Below are 21,536 nucleotides of genomic sequence, written 5' to 3' on the forward strand. Positions count from 1 at the left end.
CATTAATTAACGCCCCCATTTATTTTATCGCGGGTTAACGCATTTTTTAAATTTATTATAATTATTATTATTTTTTTCCTTTTTAATTGAAAGACAAGAGACAATACATATACATAACAACAAGAGGATGATAAGAACAGTGGGATAAAAGCCAGCAAACATCCTATCGTCAGACTGTCTCGTGTTTATCGTTTTGTATTAGCGATATGATGTCCCTTCAGGGTTGCCGTAGAGAAAAGGCGACTTCCGCTGCTCTCCCTGGAGACTACTGGACATCGCTGCGGTAAAGTCAGCAGACACTCCGATCTCCGTGGTCAACTCAGCAGACACTTAGTCTGCACCTATAGTGCACCTATATGCTGAAATTCACGGCACAGATCGGGAGCGAGCGAAGGACTTTGAAAGTTAGCGGAAACGTGAGACAACATCCGGTTTCTTTAGACGAACATCCGGTTTTCAGAATAAGATGCCCAACAAAGTATGAATTATATTCACATTAAGTATAAAACATGTTACCTGCATCTCGTGAACCAAATGTTATTGCACTTTTGTTCATATAGCAGTACTTTTAAAATAAAAGTGCGCAATACACTACTTTTGAATTCATTGTTGAACTTTGCCATAACAAAAAAATCCATGTGATTAATCGCGATTAAATATTTTAATCGTTGCCCACCACTAATATATATATATATATATATTTTTTTAAATTTATTTATTTATCTGTGTTTAAGTGCACCTATGTAGTTATGCATACAGTTTGGGTTTAAGTGACAAACTGCAGGAGTGTATGAAGTGATGTCCTGTGTGTTTGTGCAGGCGTAACCTCACTAGACCGTGTTACTGGAATTGCAGGAGCAGTGTGTTTGTGCAGCCTCGTTACTCTCCCTGAGCTGCTGGGCAGTGGAATATCCTCCCCAGTGTCGAGTTTCCCCCGTCATGATGGGATCATAGAGATGTGCCAAGAAAGCGCTGCGCCCAGGGAGCCTCGCTCATTCTCACACAGTACGCCAGCCCACAAAGTATCATCACACACGCACAAACACACAACGCAACCACCTGGAAAGCACTGCCGGACCCGGAGAACCCCAAAGTCTTGTGTTGCTGTGCGAGTGCACACACACACGCACAGACAAATACATTTGCACACACTTACACAAGCTATTGCTTTTGTTCACAGAATAAAGGTCAAGTGCCACCTGAGCATTTACAGTCTGTATTTGGGTTTTTTGAGCCTGGAGATATTTACCATACTCCCAGTTTCTGATATCACAGTGTGTGCAATTTGTATACCTATCACTCAAGTATTATGAGTTATACATGCAAGTATATGTATGCCGCTAAATGTTGTGCCAATAGTCATAAGGCATATTGGCCAATGTACAGCGCAATTGATTTTAACAAGATACTGTTATGTGAACATGTTCGTCAGTCATAAAGTTGCAATATATATAAGGTTTCATGCATGCATGTCAAAGTAATACTCAATGGAATGAAGCCAAATCAGCAACTGTAATACCAATGCAACTTCCTCTATTTTTAGCAGTATCCTCAACGCAAGGTGACATATAAATACTCAGCACTATCAGCTTCTCGGTGCTATTCATTACGTTGCTCTGGTACACTTTGGGAATCGTCCAGCAGGCAGAATTTCATGCGACGAGTCTGCCACCAAGTTCAATGTAGACAATTTCCATTTAGCCAAAATTATGTTTTCAAACATTTCCATATCCAAAGGCTGTCTGTGACCAGAGATACTTCCTGGACACGTTATATCAAAATATACGCATGTAGGGTGCAGAATGAAAAAAAAGCAAATCAACTGGAATGAAGCCTGAGTTTTCCAGTAGTAACCTCAAGCCTATAGTTACAGTTACAGCAAGCATGTTTGATCGCATGCAGGCTTCATTTTTCAATCACTGGAAAGAAGAAGGCCGGATATCGGCCAGAAGTGCTAGCCATCTAGACAGCTGGTGTGTGCGACCGACTTGTGGTGATGGAAATGTAGCATTACTACCCTTAGCCCATCCCATTTCCCGTATTAGTGTTGCCAAAAGGTTGAGATGTCGTCTGACACGATATCTGGAAATTAGAGTGCATGGAAAGGTTACGGTTAGGTTAATTGGATGCAAATCAGCTAATTGTGTTTGCACAGTGAGAGCTGAGCTGCAAACTGCAAACTACGTGTGCGAGCAGACATACTGCACATACAAACAAAGTCTGGGTCATGTTCATCCAATAACCTCATCTTACTCACACCTTAGCAATGCTCACCATGCAAACACACACAAACACACACACTATCAGATGGTTTGGACCCAAGGCACGGTGTTGGGAACGACAGAGGTGGTGTAAATGTCAAGTCCTCTCACTCACCACATTACAAAGTTGAAGACTGTTCCCCAACATTTACATCCCATGCCTTCTACAATTGCATACATGTAAAAAAAAAAAGAGCAATTCTTGTTGACCAAAATATAGGATAGAAAAGTCTAATTCAGTGTTTATACTTAGTTATTAAAATGATACATACAATCGCCAGTGAAACACTTCTGGAAGTGTCAAACAACAAACAATATTCATTGAAATGCTGGGAGAAAAAAAACACTTAGACTACACGAACACAAACACTCTCCTGACCTGAATATATCTATTTTCAATGCACTGATGTGGTTTCATAAATGTGGAACTGAGAGCATAATTTATCTCATCTTAGGTAGCTCAGAAAACAAAACCAATGTCATTCTGCGAGATAAGCCTTATAAGTCTGCCAACATCACACAGAGGCCATCATTCGCTCTATCACTGAAAGCAATAACGCACAGAGACGGACAAAGAAAGGAAGAGAGAGAACTTATCAACGCTCTCCCCCATAAGCCATAAAGCTGCCAGATCTTGCCAAGTCTGATAAGCAACATCCAACGCTCCTCTCTGCTACTCATTTCACACCACCCAACCCCTCCCTGCTGCTCCGTCTTGACAGCTGGGGCCCCAGTCCCCACTTCAGTGGAAATTTCCTGAAATGTCACTCCAGTAGACGGCCTGAGTGATTGTATAGCGTGGGGAGTATTGCTGCAAAGGCCATACAGACATGCAAACAATTCTCCCTCAGCCCATTTGTCCCCAGTCCCCCACACGATGGCTGTCACCCCAACTTCAGCTCTTGGAGGCCAAATTAGTCCGGCCATGCGCATCTTTGTGTCTCAAAAACCCCCACTGTGACTCGCCTTCCTCAACCCCTTCATATTGTGTCCTCACCTTCTCGTCCATAAAGTTCAACCTGTCGCGGCAACTTAGCCAGGGGCCAGAATGAAAAGGTTCAGAGGGGAAACAGGAAGTCTATGCCTCAATGGTTTACATACTATAACATTGGGAAATTGGCTTTAAAAAAAATGGAATTCAATCAGACTAACCACCTATAAATACTCATAATGAAGGATGGTTGAGTAATTCTTTGATGACTATTTAAACTACGCTGTCTATATGTTTCTTAATCAAGTAAAGGAACAGTCTCCAGCTACACTCGTGGCACTGTGTGCTTTGATTAGCATGCTAACATGCTCACAGTGGGACTGCTAAAAGGCTGATGTTTACCATGTCCATTATCATACTTCAGCGTATTAGCATGCTAACGTTTGCCAATTCGCACTAAATACAAATTACAGCTGAGGCTGATGGTAATGCCATTCGTTTTGTAAATATGTATTTATAAACAAATTAAAATTTTAAGTCATTCTGAGTAGAATACAAACGCCTGGACCAAATTTTCTGTCAGTCCATTCAACAGGTGTTGAGACATTTCACCAACAAATGTGATCTCTGACGCAAGACGGATCATCAAAATCAGTAGGGTTCATCCTCAGGGGAACATGAGTGTCTGCAGAAAATTGCATGGCAATCCATCGTATATTTCACTCTTGACAGAACTGGTGGACAGACCAATAGACAGACAGTGCCATCTCTATGGCCATGTTGCAAGGATGGCTAAAATTGAAAGTGAAAGAGTTCATTTGTGTTTGACCTCATCGTCTTAACTTGACCACACCTTTACGATAGGTCCACATAGGCTTATCCAACTAACAGATAAATAGGGTAACAGTGTACTTTTACCACAGCCCTGTTAGCCTAGCGTTAGCAACTGTGTCTGCAGTTGTAGCCTACTGTAAATAGGTCTTCAAACAGAATCACTGTAAAAAAAAAAACGTTCAAGACCACGTGACTGTGCTTTCAAACTTACAGGCTACAGGCAGTTAATCAGACAAGCGGTAATCTAGTTCGGAGATCAACAAATGAGCCTCTCAGTGCTGGAAAGGAGGACACAACCCCGCAGACAATAGAGCGGGTCAATGCCATTGTGTACGAGAACAACGGGAGGGCTGGAAAGGCAGCGTTATTGGAATAATTCAGATCAAAATGAGGGTCGAGTGTACAGCTGGAGCACTAAGCTGTGCCTGCCGGTGGGACCTTCTCCTGGAATGAATTGTGTTGGGCTAATTGTCGCGGTGACTTCATGTCTCAAAGTAACACGTTCGTCTGAAAGTGACAAATTGTGACTGTTCATTTTTTGTGTTGAGTTGAAGCATAATATTTGACATTTTAGATGTGAGTCATGGCACCGGGATGTGGTCTGGATCTACGACAACCACCTGTTCTTTCTAATTAGCAATGTCAAGAAATTGTGCCTTTGCAAAGCGTCCAGCTGTGGAAGGGCTATTAAAAGGAGATTAGTGGCGGCTGGCAGCACGTATGACAAAGCCAGTGACCACAGCACGGCTTCACCAGTGTCAACACCTCTTTTGGTCTCCATGGAAACAAAGACAAGTACGTTCACGCACACGGGAGCCGCAAATAGAACATCACAGGGGAAGAGAAGAAGAAGCGTGCTGCTACTGGCACTTCACAGGCTCCGGTCCAGATGTTTTTTAAACCCCCTGGAATCAGAGTGTTGTTTATGTTTCTAATTGAGTAAAAAGCCGTCTCAGTGCCCACCTGATGCCCCCTCTTTCACTTCGTCTCCTGTACAAGCCTACAGCCGGATACAAAATATGTCAGACACAACTGTGTACTGGCATATTTAACTATTTTAGGGCTGTGCTGCCAATCATTTTAATCCATTTTAAGCCAACAAAGATTCCTCTTCAAAGGGTTCATATTATTGCCTGGCTAAGCACATTTTGGCCTTGGCTGGGAAAATAAATCAGTTCCAAAACTGGATATAGACACAGTCTGGTGATGACTGTGAAAGTTACCATAAAGAAACTGTTATGGTTCCACGGAGAGCATCTGTAAACTGTTATAAACACACTAAGACAGTGTTTGGTAAACTTAGCAGTCACAAAAATGGGAAATGGTTTTTGCTGTCAAGCTCATGCAAACAGTGGCTGCTCTGCAACAACCAAGCGCTTCGACCCTGGCTTAAATGCATGACATGAAATTGTTTGAAATGCAGTTTTGGCCGTACTGATAAAGTATTTGCATTGCCACATCTTGTGCAAACATAGCTCATTTGTTCAGTTTTAAACTTTGTTTCATGCAGATGCAGACGAATACGCTGGTGAATGTTTTGGAAGGGAGCAGATGATAAAGTGTCACTGGCTGACCCAGACAGAGGAGGTGAGCGTCTGAGACAGAGAGAGAGAGAGAAGCCTGTCCTCGTCAACATCAGGAAACACCATCGTCTCCCTCTGACCCGCATTACTGCCAATGCCATCTGCCGCACTTAAGAACCAACGTAATGCAATGCAACAGTAGAAATGCAGATTTGCAGATGGACAAACATTTTCTCCATCAGACACACACACACACACACACACACACACACACACACACACACACACACACACACACACACACACACACACACACACACACACACACACACTCACTCTCTCTGGGGGCCTTGCTAGAGTGTACTTGCAGGCAGGTTCCAGATGCCACACGCTGGGCTGATTGGCTGCTGGCTGAGCCAAAAGAGGAAATAGACAGAGGACCTACAGATATTTCCAGGGCAGATTTGAGAAGCACATAGACGTATGCACATAGTGATGCCCAGACAAACAAAGAGCATGTCAACGGTGATCGGCCTGTTTTACATTCCTTCTCCAACCTCTCTGTCGCTCTCTCTCTCTCTCTTTCTTGTCGGCAGCCAGAGAGTGACGGGAGCTTTGATGTTGAGAAAGCGCGTCTGTGTTTCTAGGCTTCTTATAGTCAAAAGAAAAAAAACTCCACCCTCCATCAGGTTTTCACAGTTCCTTTCCGTCACTCGGAGGCAGCGGCACGAAAGCGAGGAGGCTGACAGTGAGTGAGGAAAGCGAAGGGGGAAGAAAAAAAGAATGAAGACAGTGAGAGAAAAAGAGAGGGAGAGTCGTGCAGAGGGAGGAAGCGAATGCGAGGAGAAAAGGAGGTCAGATAGCGGGTAATGCTTTATTGCATCGAGGTAGACTGTGAAGGCCTGAAGGTGGAAGGTTTCACTTTGGCTTGAGAGGCAGGGGAACATGGACGGAGGGGATGGATGGATAAACTGGTGTCAAAAAAAGTGGTGCAGCATCATGAAGTACAGGTGAAGACGTTGTCTAAAATAGATCCTTTAAGCTTCTCCCAAGAATATGCTGCCGTTGGGGATTTGGTGCAACAGACTGTCATCATGAGTCTTTTTCTTGTGCAGAGAAACCGAAGCTCTCAAAATGTGTTCAAAGACAGAAGGAAAAAGCAGAGGAGAATTCTTGAATTAGCAATCTATTTCATTACATTTTCTCTCAGACAAACCACTGTCGGGTTAGGCCTTTTTCACTCACTAGCTGCGTGATTTGTTTTCATTCTTTTTCCCTCGCACTCGCACACACGCTCACTCTCTAATCGTCTGTCTTAGAAACGTTGAGGTTTGTGCGGTGGCTTTTTTTGAATGGCGCACTCCAATACAGATTATCAGCTGATTGACAGCTCCAATTAGGTGATATTATAGAAGGAATAATAAGGTAAAGCCCCACTGTGAAACGAAGATGATTCCTCCTCTCCAACCTCGTCCCTGTTGACACCGTAGAAAATCCCTTCAGAACTTCGAGACACACTCCCCAGTAGGCTAATCTAACTACAAAGTTGGATATTTCATCGCAGACTCCCTGCCTCGGCCTCAAATGCCGCTGCCTTTTTCCCCCTTGTTTCCTGTGATTTATGGAACAGTTTAAACCAACTGTAAACACATTTAGGTGCTGATTTCTAAAGTGGAGCAGAAGTCACGTTAACTTAATTTGCCTCTGTCTACTACAGCGTCAGCCCCATCCCTTCAGCTCTCAGAGCATTACTCCGTCAAAGGCCTGTGTAGGGTCAATACTAACGTTGTCTTTATCCAATTCAAACTGTGACTGTGCTGGTAAAGCAGACAATTAGCTGACAGTTTCTGTTAGGGAATAATACTTTCTCTGAAACGTATCAGAAGTTTAAGCACACACACAGAGGGCTGTTCCTACAATTATGCCGATCAGAAAACTATCTGGGTGTTGGTGTTATTGAATTAAATGCCAGATTGAGAATTAAATACCAACATTGAATTCAATTCCAGCAGTGCAGCCTTGTAGCAGATAGTAATATGGAGGATGACACTTCTCAGAGGTCACCTGATTGGATGACGTGTGGGTTGAAATGTCTTTCTGGCCCTGCTTCTTTGGGCATGTAATACATTTTTAAAGATTTTTACCATCTGGACGACTGAAGTAGGGCACAAGGGGAACTCTAGAGACGCTTCAGTGGCCAGTTGCTCATCGGGAAGCCTAAAACTTCATGTCTTACATACAGGGATGATAAGAGTTATAGCAACAATCCCACAGGTTCACCGCATGTCACACTCTGCGAGATGGGTCGAATGGTGTTGATCTGTGTCAGACCGTACGATATTGAATGTGAGGCGTGGAAGGAAACAGAAGGCTTCATGTTTCTGACATGTACTAAGTACGAAATATCAATATCTACAAACATGTGTAAATAAAGTGTCTTTAAGTAGGATATTTGGACAAAGATGGCTGGGAAAAACACATCTCACAGTAGTTCTTTGTACTATTGTACTTTCAGCCTCTGCTGTTGTTTTACATGCCTCCGTAATAAAGACACATGCAGACACACACACGCACACAAGCCACGACGAATAGCGTTATCAATCACAGCCACAGTGAAACATGGGTCTTTCCAGAGACACTCAATCCCTCTCCGTCCTGGCCGGCGAGGAGGATGTCTCCATTGTTTAATGACACTGAGGGAGGAAATGGTTTCTCTTTGTTCCCTTACAACTCCATTTCTGGCTCTACGGGTGTGCAGTGCTGTACTGAGCTGACAAGACTCGATCATTTAGTAATTTTGACTCAATTTTAGTTTTTGGCACCGAGTTCCTCTTCCCACTCGCTTTTATATAACACCCTCCTCTGCGACTGTTTTGAAGAGGGCAGCGAGTTTTAGACGGGCATTTTATGTTGAATGTTAGAGGATTCAGGTGCGTGAACTGCAATACAATCACCAAGAGCTCAGTATACATACAGTATTTTGGGTCTTCCTTGGCTTCTATCTTCCTTCTTTTCTGTTGTTCATTCAGGTAATATTCAGTACCGGGGATGCCCCCCCCCCCCCCCCCCCCTTATAAGTGGTTGACTTCACTTGTGCTGGGTAATTGATGACGGGTGAAGCAATCATAAAGAGTCCCCAGCTGGTAAATCACGGCTTTGCTTATTCTCTGGAGGTAAACTAGGCCATCTGGGATGAGCTATAACTATGAAAGCATACTGGTCCATGCTGGGCTAGACAGCCAGGAGATCTCGGCAGTGATTTATTCATGACACATGTGGGTGAAGACTCAGCCTTCCTCTCTCCTCCCTCAGCTCCCCCTTTCCCCAGCTACCTCCTAGACGCCATCACATCATCCTCACATCCTCGCTGCTCTATCCCACCACACTGCCCACGTGACAGCTCCCTGCCTTCATTTGCTACCTACTCACATTAATCACCCAGAGTAATTCATTTTCACTCCCCCCTACACATACTGAATCTGTATGAATCGACATTTTAAGTGCATGATGACGCAATATTCTTGGATTATAAAAGTAGACGTATTTAAATGAATTAATTACAAACAGGTAGTAAAATCTGCCTACAAGCACAGTAAAGCTTTCTAGTTAACAGTCTGTATCTCATTGGTTTAGTCTCCACAAAATCAAAATACAAAAATGATGAAGTAAAGATAAGTAAAGGCGTTTTTTTCCTGCAGTTTCAGCTGTAGGTAGATATTCTTACATTTGGGCAGACTAGCCGGTTCCCCTTGTTTCCAGTCTTTATGGTAAATTAGGCTCGCAAAATATTTAGGAGACAAGAAAACCAACAGGCCTATTTCCCAAAAGATTGAACGATTCCTTGAACTGACATGCAATGAACTCGAATAAAATAGGAAGCAAGGCCCTATTTAAATGAATTAATAGCACAATGATGATGTTTGGTATGGCAGCTGATGACAGAATGGTCTCTGTATCATCTCTTGTAAAGTGTCCAGGTTGTTTTATTAAAAAACAACACACACACACACACACACAGACACACACACCAGAGGGTATCTAATTAGCAGACTCACACCCTCACAGCTGGAGGTTGTCACATTGTGTGTGTACCGTCAGTGACCACAGGGCAGGAGAAACCCTGTGACTGTAAAGAGGAACGAACCGACACACCAGCCTTCTGCAGATACGCCGGGGCGATCCTCAACATGCAAAACTTAATGGTGACACGCATAGTGTAAAAACATAGCCACTGCCGCTTAAAAGTTTGAAATCACCTGCTATGTTCATATCTTTTATTACTACTTATTACTATCTTAGGCGAGACGAAACTCAGACACCCAATGCATTATTTACTTTTGAACTAGTTTTGGCCCCAAAAGAAGAAGAATTAAATGATTAAAACTTACGTTTTGTCGATGTCCCCAAAATGTTACATACCAGGAGGGCATACTGTTATAACAGAATTTCCCCCCAAATACCATTCAATACTGAATTTGTTTTCCAGAACACAAAAGCACAAGTGAACCTATCATTATTGAACCACAGCAGTGCTTGTATTTGGGCTCTAAATATTTGTCTCTAAGCACTCTACAGCCATCTACAGTGGTAAGATTGAATAAGTTTAAACTGTGATATATATGCTGTGAAAATCACCATGCTGTCCCTGCACAACTCCCACATACCTCATCTAAGTCTATGGCAATGCAACTTTAACACTTCAGCGTATTGCAAGCTCAGTAAACACAGTTCAGACACAGAGTGTGTGTGCGTGTGTGTGTGTGTAGGTGTGTGTGTGCATGTGTGTGTGTACAACGACGACAACTGTGGCTAGAAGGCATTATGCACAAGGGCCATGATCAATGATCAATTTAAAAATCCATAATTCCTCTCTGTTTCAGGTAACCACCCCTAATGAACAGGTGCTTTCAATGCAGAAAATACTGCTCATGTAGTTTGGATGGAGAAAGAGCTTTGCAGAAACGCCGATATGATTGTCAACCTTCACAGACAAAGTTGAGCACTCCCACGCAGCAGCTGTGATTTCAAGCCAACTTCCTGTCAAGGTTCTCAACGAAGCTGCTCAGGAATTACTGTTTGCCGGTTAGCAGGAAGCATTTATCACCTTCAATCAAATCACGATCCAACGCTCATGCTGACGCCCGACAGAAATACAAAATATAAGAAAGACAACAGCTTTATTGCATGTCCGACCTTATTGAGACACAAAGAAGTGATGGCTTGGGAATAGATACTTACATCCTCGGAAATCTGAAACACAACAGTGGAAGCTGGCCCAATGGGATGCAGCATTTTCATTTAATGGACCATTACATCACTGTTGTTTGTACAGTGGACCTTGGTCGTACAGCAATAACATCTTTGGATGGGTGTTGCTGAGCGAAGCAGGTGATGGAGCACATATAACCACTGATCATTAAAGTCAATGGTGTGGGGAATGTATGGTGTGCTGGAGAGAGGAGAGGAAGACGAGCCCCGAAGGTTTTCAACATGGTAACAAAGATTGACCTTTTCTGGACAATAATAATTAAAGTTTGCTGGTACTAGCTGGCTCAGTGAAAGTCCAAACTGTCTCCGGCAAAGATAAATAGCGAGCAGACGGGCCTCCATCCCGGAGGAGCATGGCATATCATCAAATCAAACGCACATTGGTCTGTCTGCAACAGAAATTGAGTTATCAATATCAATATCAAGCAAACCCCATCAGTCTGGCTCCTCTGCTCTGTAGCCGAGAGAGTAAAAGGAGAGATGAAGGCACCGAGTGTTACAGAAGAGATGAGGTGAACAGTTGTGTTCTTACACTGAAACCTGACAAATGGGCACAGTTTTCACGACAGCAGCAGGGAGATGATTTCCTGCGTTACGTAATAATGTGACAGTGGAAACTATACCGGTACCTTCGCTGTCACCGAAGCCCCTGGGAATGTGGATCTCATGCCTTCGGGGGTTTATTTTAAGACGACACATGTGAGCATTCACTTGCTTATGTTCTTATACTCAATCCACCTCTCCTTCAAGTCTCCTCCCACTTTTTGCTTCGCTTTACATCTGAAAGTCCCCTGTGGCTTCGCCTGTCGTGAATTTCTACACTTTGCTCTCTAGTAAAGATGTGATTCTCCCAGTCTATCTCTCATCCGTCATCGTCCTCTGCATTGCCTTCTCCTTACCTACTGGTTCCTTCCAACCCCCCTTCCCCAATGCTACTGTACCATCTGGCTCAGGTGATGTTGCCTCGGGGCTCGCATTACGCTGCTGTCAAACCTGAACTGAAGTCTAAAAAGGGGCCCATTTAACATGGTCCTCCCAGTCGGCAAACCGCCCTCCACCCCCGCACTCCTTCTGTGTGCCGCTTCAAGAGCCCCCGCTGATGGGGCTGGGCCTTGTAGAAAGCCTCCAGACAGCCTGGGAAAAAACATAAAACCATGAATAAGGGAAGTGAAGCACTGTGGAACAGCTGCTGACGGAAATCCCACTGGTCGACGTTGTCAACGTAATGACGAAATGCATGATGTTGATCCTGAACGTATCAGTAAAATGGGACATGTCGGCTTGTATAGCTGTGTATTGTATTGTTATGTTGTTTATATGTTCAGCACTCGCTTAATGTTGGGGAAAGGGTTTGGGTCTGGGTTTAATGTTAAAAAGTCAACAGCGACTTGAAGCACATGATCTATCGACCAAAACCATGACCTGTCCTTAGCCTGAACCAGAGTGCTTGTTTTGTCTCCAATTTTTTATAAACTCCAGGAAGCAACTATGTGTCCGCCAAAATGTAAACGGTAAAGCACATTCGTCATGTGTAAAAGTAATTACTAAGAGGCAGCGTCGGTCTGAAACATGCAAATCTACACTAACACTGTGAAAACCATCAATGTATCATTACATTGATCAAATATTTCTTCGTGGAGCACGTCTCCAGGATGTCTCCCTCAACCAGTTTTTTCCGGCAACAGTTTGACATGAATGGTGCTAAATTGGCGATCTGCTCTCCATTTCAAAACACAGCCTCAGCTCTGTGGCGATCGATCAGACAATTTCAATTTCGGAGGAAGCCAGATCCTGCTGTTAAGTGCATCGTCAAGCTGACAGCCAGCAGAAGGGTCTAAACACATGGCCTTTTTTTGGGAGAGGCTGCAGCTAAGCTCCTCTGTCTGTGATTACACACTTCATCTTTCATTTAGTTTACCTGTTTTCTTCACCAGCAAGCTTTTCATTCCTCATTTCACGGAGGAAGCAGGCGTGAGCCATCTGGCTTGGCTCCACTAATGTATCCCCGATCTCACAATACATCATCCGATTCATATAACAACACCTGAGGACAAAAGGGACAGTGACGGACGCAGACCCCCCCCCCTTTCAATTAATAAACTGTAATTAAGTTAATTTAATTGAAAACAACATTTCTGTCACTGATAGAGCCACAGCTCTAGACTATTTCACCCACTACAGCTTGCTGTAAGCATTTATTGTGAATAAACAATCAGCCTGCACGTCAAACACGAAAAACAGGAATTTACATCACGTGACAAAATGTCTTTTGCCTGATGCTTTACTGTGGGAACTAGTGTGGGAATAGGGTGATCTTTGTCGTTCCTCACACAATAGCTATAGTGTTATAGCCTTATTAGCACCTCACACATCCATTTCTGAGGTACAAATGTTGCGGGGAGAACAATTAACAGCCAGTGCATCTGTGACTCATGTTAATTTAGTATGGACTCAAAATAAACCAGCGATCGTCAACCGGTTGCATTCGGTGTTTCTGTCGGTTGATTTTAAGCCGCAGTAAAAACCCACTGGTGTTGTATAATTGAGAAAATCAGGTGAGACAAATGCTGCGGTCACAACAAGGTCGGCAGACAACACGGCGAGCGTAAACCACCGTTGTTGCTTTTGGTACAGAAGAACAAAAGCTTTTGATATCCTGCTCCTGTTGCATTTAACAGTTGCCATGGCGACGCCGAGAGCCAGGAGAGGCATAAGGAGGATCCCAAAACTCGATAACGAGGGTTTTCTAAATCCGACAGTGGAACTCTCCATTTCTCGCTCGTCTGCCATTACAGACTCGCACTGCGGAGTCTTTTTGAAGAGGAGAAGGGGGGAAAAAAGGAGTCAAAGAAGATGGAAAGAGCACAACGGAGCGAGATGTGAAGAGCCTTCCAGACGGAGCGGTGGGAAACGGAAGAGGCTGCCGGGGTTCAGGCTGCCAGCAGGGAAAAACACCACCAGTGTGGATATGAAGGCGCACATTGTTACATTGCACACGTCACAAAGCAACAGCAGTCCGGGTCACCAAGCAGCCCGGGCTGCAAGTCTTGGGCCTTTTTGCATTCAAATTTGAGGGGTGATTCAGCGATGGCATTCACATGGAATGGCTGTTTTATTTTCTTTTTTTTGCTGTATTTTGATTAAAAGCTCACCCAAAATATTATTCAGCAAACCGTAAATTTAGGTAAATTTGGGTTACATTTTTTTTTTTAGAAATAACAATAATAAAACACGGAGCCAAGGGAGTTATGTTACAAGAAAAAACTCTTTTCTAAGATTAAAGTCAGAATAAAGTCAGAAAAACTCTGAGTAGACTCGTAAATTTACCAGATTTTTTTTCTGTGGTGTGATGAGGTTGATCCAACATGCAAAGTGAAGCGCTGTGGATCCTGAACAACAAAAACATTACTTTCATGAGTGTTGATCTTGTAAATTTGTGACTTTATAATCTGAAGTATTTTTCTTTTAAATTGAGATTTTTTATGGAGATTATTACTCCATAGCTCTGTCATTATTATTCTTTTTTGGTCTACAATGGCCCTAATACGATTTTTTCAGACTGAGGCCTGACCTCGCCTTAATTAAAAAATATTTTTTTATCACATGTGTTTAATAGACAGAAGCAGTCTTGTACCAGATAACAGCCCAACACTGCGGCTGTTTCTCACAGGGAGAGAGAGCCTCAACTTAAATTGCGCTGAACTCTCACCGGCATTGATTCATTCTCGCCGACAGGACACAAAAAAAATCCCCAAGGCATTTCTTCAAATTGCTTGCTTTGTGTGAAGAGAGGTTTGTGGCGGGACAGAGCGGAGAGTGGCGGGCCCTTGTTGATTAGGTCTGGTTCAACAGCCTCGTTAGTTGGCCATGGCTTCTCTATTTCCATCTCGCGTGTTTCTGTTTGTGTGTACTGTATGATTGTATTCATACGGGACGCCTGCTCGGGCATATAAACTCATGTCTTTGTCTTGACAACAAAAGCTGCTTAGGTTTGTTTCCAGAAAGCTGACTTGTAATTAAACCAGGGAGCGATTAGTCAAGTCAGTCAAATCACCGGTCAGTAAACAAGGTAACCAGTCATCCATGCAGGATTTATAAAAGGCCGGATTATGCTTGAGAAAACACACACCTGGCCAACCGATGCATACATTATTGTCAGAATTAAGAAAGCCCTCCAGATTGTGACATTGTAAAAGTATTGAGGGAGGGGGTTTGTGATGAAGCATACTGGCCCCACAATCCTCTCCTACAGACGTTTGGGAGGGAGAGCTCCAGAGTGACGGAGAAAGAAACACTCCTCCTTCACACTTCCTTTTCCATCTACTCCTCTGCCACTCGCCGGCTCACACCTCGCTCGCACTTCGGCCTTTTCGGCCCTCTCTATTTCACCACCTCCTCTCCATATTCCGCTCCCCTGGCTCTTTTTCCACCTCATCCCTTTCTCCCTCCCTCAGTGGAAAGAGAGGAGCAGAGGCAGTTAATCTGAGAGCGATGGAGCTCCGAGGCCGATTCCCTCTGCCCTCTCCCCAGGGCGTGCAGCTGTGCCCGGGCTCCGCGGATGCCTACCTCCCTCAAACACACATCCACGCAGAAACAGCAGGAATACAGCCACCTACACACGCATGCATACATTTATAGAGGTTTCCGAAGGGAGCACGCATGTGCACTCACACCTCCACACTCTGATACAGCACGTGTGCATGTGTGTGCCGATTGTGTGTGTGTGTGTGTGTGTGTGTGTGTCTTTATATAAGGCATCACATTTCTATGCTGCAGAAACAGAGAATGTCAAGGAGGTGATGTGATGAGGAATCACAGGTTACAGGAGTCTTTTGGCCTGATACCGACATCAATATTCATGTTCAATAGAGTTTTCTGGTGTTGTATGTGTGTGTACGACTGCGAAAAGTTGTGGAACAAGCTTGGCATGACACCCTAAACAAGTTTGACATTTGAAAAGCTTTTTTTATGTGTAATTTCCACATTTTACCACATTTCAATCGAATGTGCATGAACAAACAGATTAAGCCTTCAACTATTCCTTATTTTCATCATTGATTAATCTGCCGAATATATTCTTGACTAAGATTGTAAATAATGTCCGTCACAGTTTCCCCGAGTCCAAGGCTTTTTTTGTCCGACCAAAAGTACAAAAAACAGAAACACAGTACACTCTCAACACAGAAAAGCTGAAACTGGGGAATCTTTGGGATTTTTGCTTGCAGATGACAAACAGTGGATGAGTCATCAAAATATTTGTTTACCTACCCCTCTTAAGGGTTTGATCTGTGCCAAGAACATTAGCCTAATCTGGAAAAACAAAAGCAGCACTTAGTTTGCTCTCGCTCTCTTAGTCTCTCTCCACACACACACACACACACACACACACACACACTGCACATCTTCTATCAGCACATTCACCAGTGCCCTGCTGTTATCTGGGGGATGTGATGTGCCGTTTCTCTTTGAAGGCACTGTCACAGAACGGCTTATTCCACCAGTCCTCCAGACGCGGGGCTCTCTGTTTCTGGCAGGGTTTTTCCATCCGAGACAAAGAGCAGAGCTGCCAGAGTCTGGCTGCCTGGCTGTCTCATTAGGAACAAGACAACACAGGCAACACAAAAGAGACATGTATACAGTCCTGTAAAGTGCAAGGATGAGGAAAATGAGCTGAAGTCATCGGCCCTTTTTTTTTATCTTTATTTCATTTTCACTGCAGATCTATCCGTAGTGCCGTAAAACAACATTTACCATTAAAAGGTCAGTTGGTGAGAAGCTGGCTTATAAAAGCTTCTGTGTCACTTATAGCAAATATATAGCAACACGGAGATGAACTCTCCGTATCGCTTTCAGCTGTTTTTTGTAAGCGTGAAATATGCTGTGAGGAGTGGCAGCAGAATAAACTGACTGTGGAGGAATATGATCAGCAGCAGTGGCTTGCTTGTGGCAGAATTTCGACGTTTCAGTGATTCCACATTTCTCAACTGTCTCCCTCCATCAGTGTGTTTGACACGAAAACAGTGTAAAGCTGTACAGCACATCGTGCAGTTGAGGGAAGCTTATTTTTGGAAGCCAGAAACCTGGGAAAACGATGGTGTTTCTAAAGCACTGGCTGGTGTGTGAGCGTCTCTTATATAACCATATGTTTACTTTGCTGAGATTTATTTTCGAGCTGTGCCGTTATCCTGAGCTCTACTTTCTCTGTCAGTCATCGAAGTTTTAATTTCAATTCACAAACTCACACCAGCTGCACCACGACAAACAACCTACTTCTCAGTTTACTCATTGGATATAGGCTAATGTACATACACGGTTATGCAAGTCTGTGATAATATGAGCATTTTGTCTCTTCTTTTAGTCATGCAGAGGAATTCTGTTGAGCTCAGTTATAGTTATCAGGGTTGTGGAAGTGAGATCCGTCTGAAGTCCCCTGGGGTCATTCATCTCGCGGGCACATTGCTCTCTCTTATTTCTTTCTGCTTTTGTGCAGAGAAAACTGTTCCATGTCCAATTGAACGACACTGAAACCCAACAGGGCACAGCTGACCAGATGTCCAGAGACAAGAGTGTACTTCATGCACGGACAAACCCACACACACGCGTACGAATATTCAATAAAAGGGTTTCGCTTGACCCGAACGGAAGCTTGTGTGTGGTGGGACTATATGCAACCAAATTCCTGTTAATACTGTGTGTGTGTGTGTGGGTGTGTGTGTGTGTTATGCAATCCTCATTATCTCTATCACTACAAATTCTTATTATTAAGCCTCTCTGAGATCATAGAGCATTTGGAGAAACATCAAGGTGCTACACAAACTCACAATCAAACACTTACAAGACCTAAACACATACACACTGATGAGCACAAACACCCACTAACAGGCAGTGTTTGGTGACGATGTTTGGTGATGATTTACGAGCCGCGTCATAGTCGCGATAAGTCTGGGACCTTCAGAAAAAGGATGTTCGTTTGTATCCTTGAGCTTTCCCCATCACAGCAGCTGCCTCATGAAAAATATATTTCTGTTCTGGCCACCAAGTTCACCAGTCCACCCCCTCCTCTCTCTCTCTCTCTCTCTCTCTCCCTCTCTCTCTCTCACCCTCGACATCCTTCGCTCAGAGCAGGAACTAGTTGCCATGGCTACAATCATTAACACATCTGGCATAGTTATCTGGCGTGCACATGCGCACTGATTGAAGCGCAGACACACACATTGTACACGCGACAAACAAAACGACATACACATGTGAAGATGCATAATGTGCACAGTTTGGCTGGCTGCAGTCTGGAGCTCGTGCGGGAGCGATAACGAGACGTGTCGGGGAAAATATACGAACGCTGAACTGTTGGTCTGTGTGATAATCCCATTAGTGAGTTCAACCCAACCGCCTCCATCTTAATCTGTTGGGGAACGGAGTTGATGTTGAGAAGAAGGTTTTTTAACATGTCAACACTAAATCACTATCAAACATGAATATGAGCCCGCTGCATGTTTGTACTGTCACATCCACCTCCTTCGTGTATATAAAGCAATCTGTTGCATAAATCAGCCCGTATTTATTCAAGCCTTCCCACTCTGCACTATCGTCGAACTGTCTACAAATGTGTTTGGCACTTTTTTTGATTTATTTATATCTGCGCATAGTTAAATGGTCATATTTCACCTTAGCCCAGCTTTGTTGATCTTGTTTTAGCAGTTTGACTATTTCTGTGTATGCACATTGAGAGCAACAAAAAAAAAACGAAATAAAATGCTTGTATTGACATATATTTGTGTAGAAATCAACTTGTGAGTTCTCTCTGGTGAACAACGTGTGGAGACACAGTTTCTGTATTATATATATTCAAACTAATACGTCATATTTCTGAAGTGCTTTTTTGTTGTTAATTATCTGCAGAGGTTTAGATGGATTGATCGAAGATACTTTATTCACCCCCTTGGGGTAACTCTGTCACACAATCTGTTTTTTAGGACAGTCATATATATAATAAATGAAAAGGTGCCAGTAAAAAGTACCACGTTTATGCTGATATCTAAAATCATAATATATATATTTAAAAGGCTTTCACATGTTTTGGTTCCGTAAGGTCAAAGAAACGACCATCATGAATATATTATACCCCCTAAAGATACATTTTCACGAACATCATCTTCTATATTTGCATTTCTTTCTGGACAATTTGCATTTCATTCATACGGTTCAACTATTATTTTGTATCAGTTTGTCTCGAGGTCAAAGAAAAGGTTCACTTTGCTCACATGCAGCCCTTACACCATCAACTGTGCGACAGTCCTTTGAGTCAACATTTCATAAAGGAAGTCAACACTTCATCTCGTCTCTTGCCGTCACTGAGGAACCGGGCTGACAGCTTCACCACTGACCACTGACGGCGGCACATAACACAGCAGCTATCATTTATTTAATGGGAAACAGTGAATTTCTTTTTTTCTCCTCAATAACAGACTCACTGAGCCTTGTTACACGTCCAGTGGTCATCTGCTGTGGCTGGGCTTTCTCTGCTCTGCTTTGGTCTTTCCCTGTCCAGCAAATCCCTCGTCTCAAAGGCCGCCTCCAAAGTAGCTTTAACCCTGTCCACGCTCAAATGGTCTGGAAAATACTCGGTGTGTGTGTGTGCGTGGGTGCAGAACGGGTGTATTTTGTGACACTGTGCATGATCAGTGGCTTTCGGCACACAAACACATTCATCTACAGCCACACTGACACAACAGCACGGGAGGCACAGGAGCAGACGTGCTCATTCCACAAATTCACATTCTGACAGTGTTCTAAACTGTGAGCCACCGACCTATAAGTACACACGTGTGAGCACACGCACACGCACACACATTCCACTCCATAAGTCAAAACATGTTTCTGTGGTTTTCAAACACCTTCAATTAAAATCCATAACAACAACTGCTGAGGAAAACAAGAAGACAGCTATGCATACGTTACATACAGTGCGTGTGTCTCAGATGTACACACACACACACACACACACACACACACACAGGTGTGGAGGAGTTTGACAACGCAACAGATACCTGTGCGATGCGTGCGTTCGGCTGCCCCCACCCTAACCCCGAGGGCATCCCTCTGCCTCCGATAATAAACATACCACTGCTCCCCCTGCACGTCACCCACAGCAAAACAACCGGACCGACCAGTCGCCGTGGCAGTCATAACCGGTGGGTGACACACGACGGCTTTTCAATTGGCGGGGGAAGAATTCCAGGTGAGGCTAAACAAACGTTTCTTTCTCGTGTCAGAGTCACATGCACAAAGAGGCGTAAACACGCTTGACAGTACAAATTCTCAGAAATACAACCGGGGTGTACAGGCTGTACTTTAAATAGGTCGTCTCTCAAATAATACGAACCCCCCCCCCCCCCCCCCCCTCGACCATACACATCTGAAATGTGCGGAGGAATCGAGACTTGAACATAATGAATGATCAAACCCCAAAAGAATCTGCGAAAAACCAGTAACAACATGGTCAAACACGCCTTCAGTCACTTTATAATGGGTTCATCAACCTCACCCATTTATCGCACCTCACCCAACAACATCTTACTTCCCATACAAACGCACAAAACACACATTTTGCTGATATTAAGCAACAACTGAGCAAAAGGAAGCACACCAAGACAAAGAGAGCTCTTTGCTCTCTCATACCTTTTTGCCTTTCTTCTTGCGATGTGCTGCTTTCCCGCCGCCTGCTTTCTCCTTAGCTTCCTCACTCATGTTCAGAGATCTCCCCCTGTTCCTCTCCTCTCCTCACTTTTGTTTTTGTTTTTAATCCAGCATGTGGGAGCTTGTGGAGTGGAGCGGCAAGCAGCTGCTGTCTTCACGGGCGAAACGTTGCCACAGAAATGTCCATCTAGAAGCAGTGAGGGAAGGATTGTTCCATGCAGAGTGGGAGTGCGCGTGAAGAGAGAGGAGAGACTGTGCTGATGCTCTCTGCCTCCTCCTCCTCCTCCTCCTCTCCTCTTCCTCTCCACGTTCACAGACACACACACACACTCGCTAACACACTTGCAAGCACGCGCAATTGGCGACTCTCTCCAGCGCACTCGGAGGCAGGGTGTGGAGGCAGGAGGAGAGTAGAGCGATAGAGGCGTCGGAGAAGGATGAGGAGGTGGTTGATGTGTGTGATGAAGGAAGGAAGAAAAACAAAACAGAGAGAGGTAGACTGAAGGTGTTCCTGGATGTTGTGCTGCCTACCTGAGCTTGGAGACTGGAGACACTCTTCCAAAAGAGATGAAAGACACAAACAAATGGGAGCAGAGACACAAACAAAGAGAGACAGAGTGAGAAAAAGACAAGAAGAAAGAAAATGAGGGGAAAAGAGTGTGAAATGGTGTTACTGGTGTTAGTGAAAAGAGAGAACAGCTGAGACAGAAGAGGGGGGCGTGATCAACACAGTCTCTTCACTGTGCCGGCTGGAGGATTTCTGCTGTTGCTCCCTGTTCAGACGTTGTGATATGAAATGAAACTCTCCAGTAGAGAGACGTAGAGGGAGGGAGGGAGAGAGAGAGAGAGAGAGAGAGAGAGAGAGAGAGAGAGAGAGAGAGAGAGAGAGAGAGAGAGAGAGAGAGAGAGAGAGAGAGAGAGAGAGAGGATCATTAACACGATGCATCAGGTCCTTCCAGAAAAGGAAGTCTCCCCACAAGCCTCTGCCAGCAAGATCAGCTTACTGGAAACTGGAACAGAACT

The 21,536-nt window shown here is 44.0% G+C and overlaps 1 protein-coding gene across 2 annotated transcripts in view; it reads right to left on the bottom strand.

Moving 5' to 3' along the window:
* ank3a (ankyrin 3a) overlaps positions 1-21,282 on the bottom strand; it is a 111,646-nt gene extending 90,364 nt beyond the window's left edge. For both annotated transcript variants that reach the window (XM_079280329.1, XM_079280328.1), the window contains exon 1: positions 20,496-21,282. In XM_079280329.1, the coding sequence (XP_079136455.1) occupies positions 20,496-20,564 (69 nt within the window). In that variant the 5' untranslated portion in view covers positions 20,565-21,282. The remainder of the gene's footprint in view (positions 1-20,495) is intronic.
* Between the last annotated feature and the right edge of the window lie 254 nt (positions 21,283-21,536).

The sequence above is a fragment of the Melanostigma gelatinosum genome, assembly GCF_949748355.1.
Source record: "Melanostigma gelatinosum genome assembly, chromosome: 12".
NCBI lineage: Eukaryota > Metazoa > Chordata > Actinopteri > Perciformes > Zoarcidae > Melanostigma > Melanostigma gelatinosum.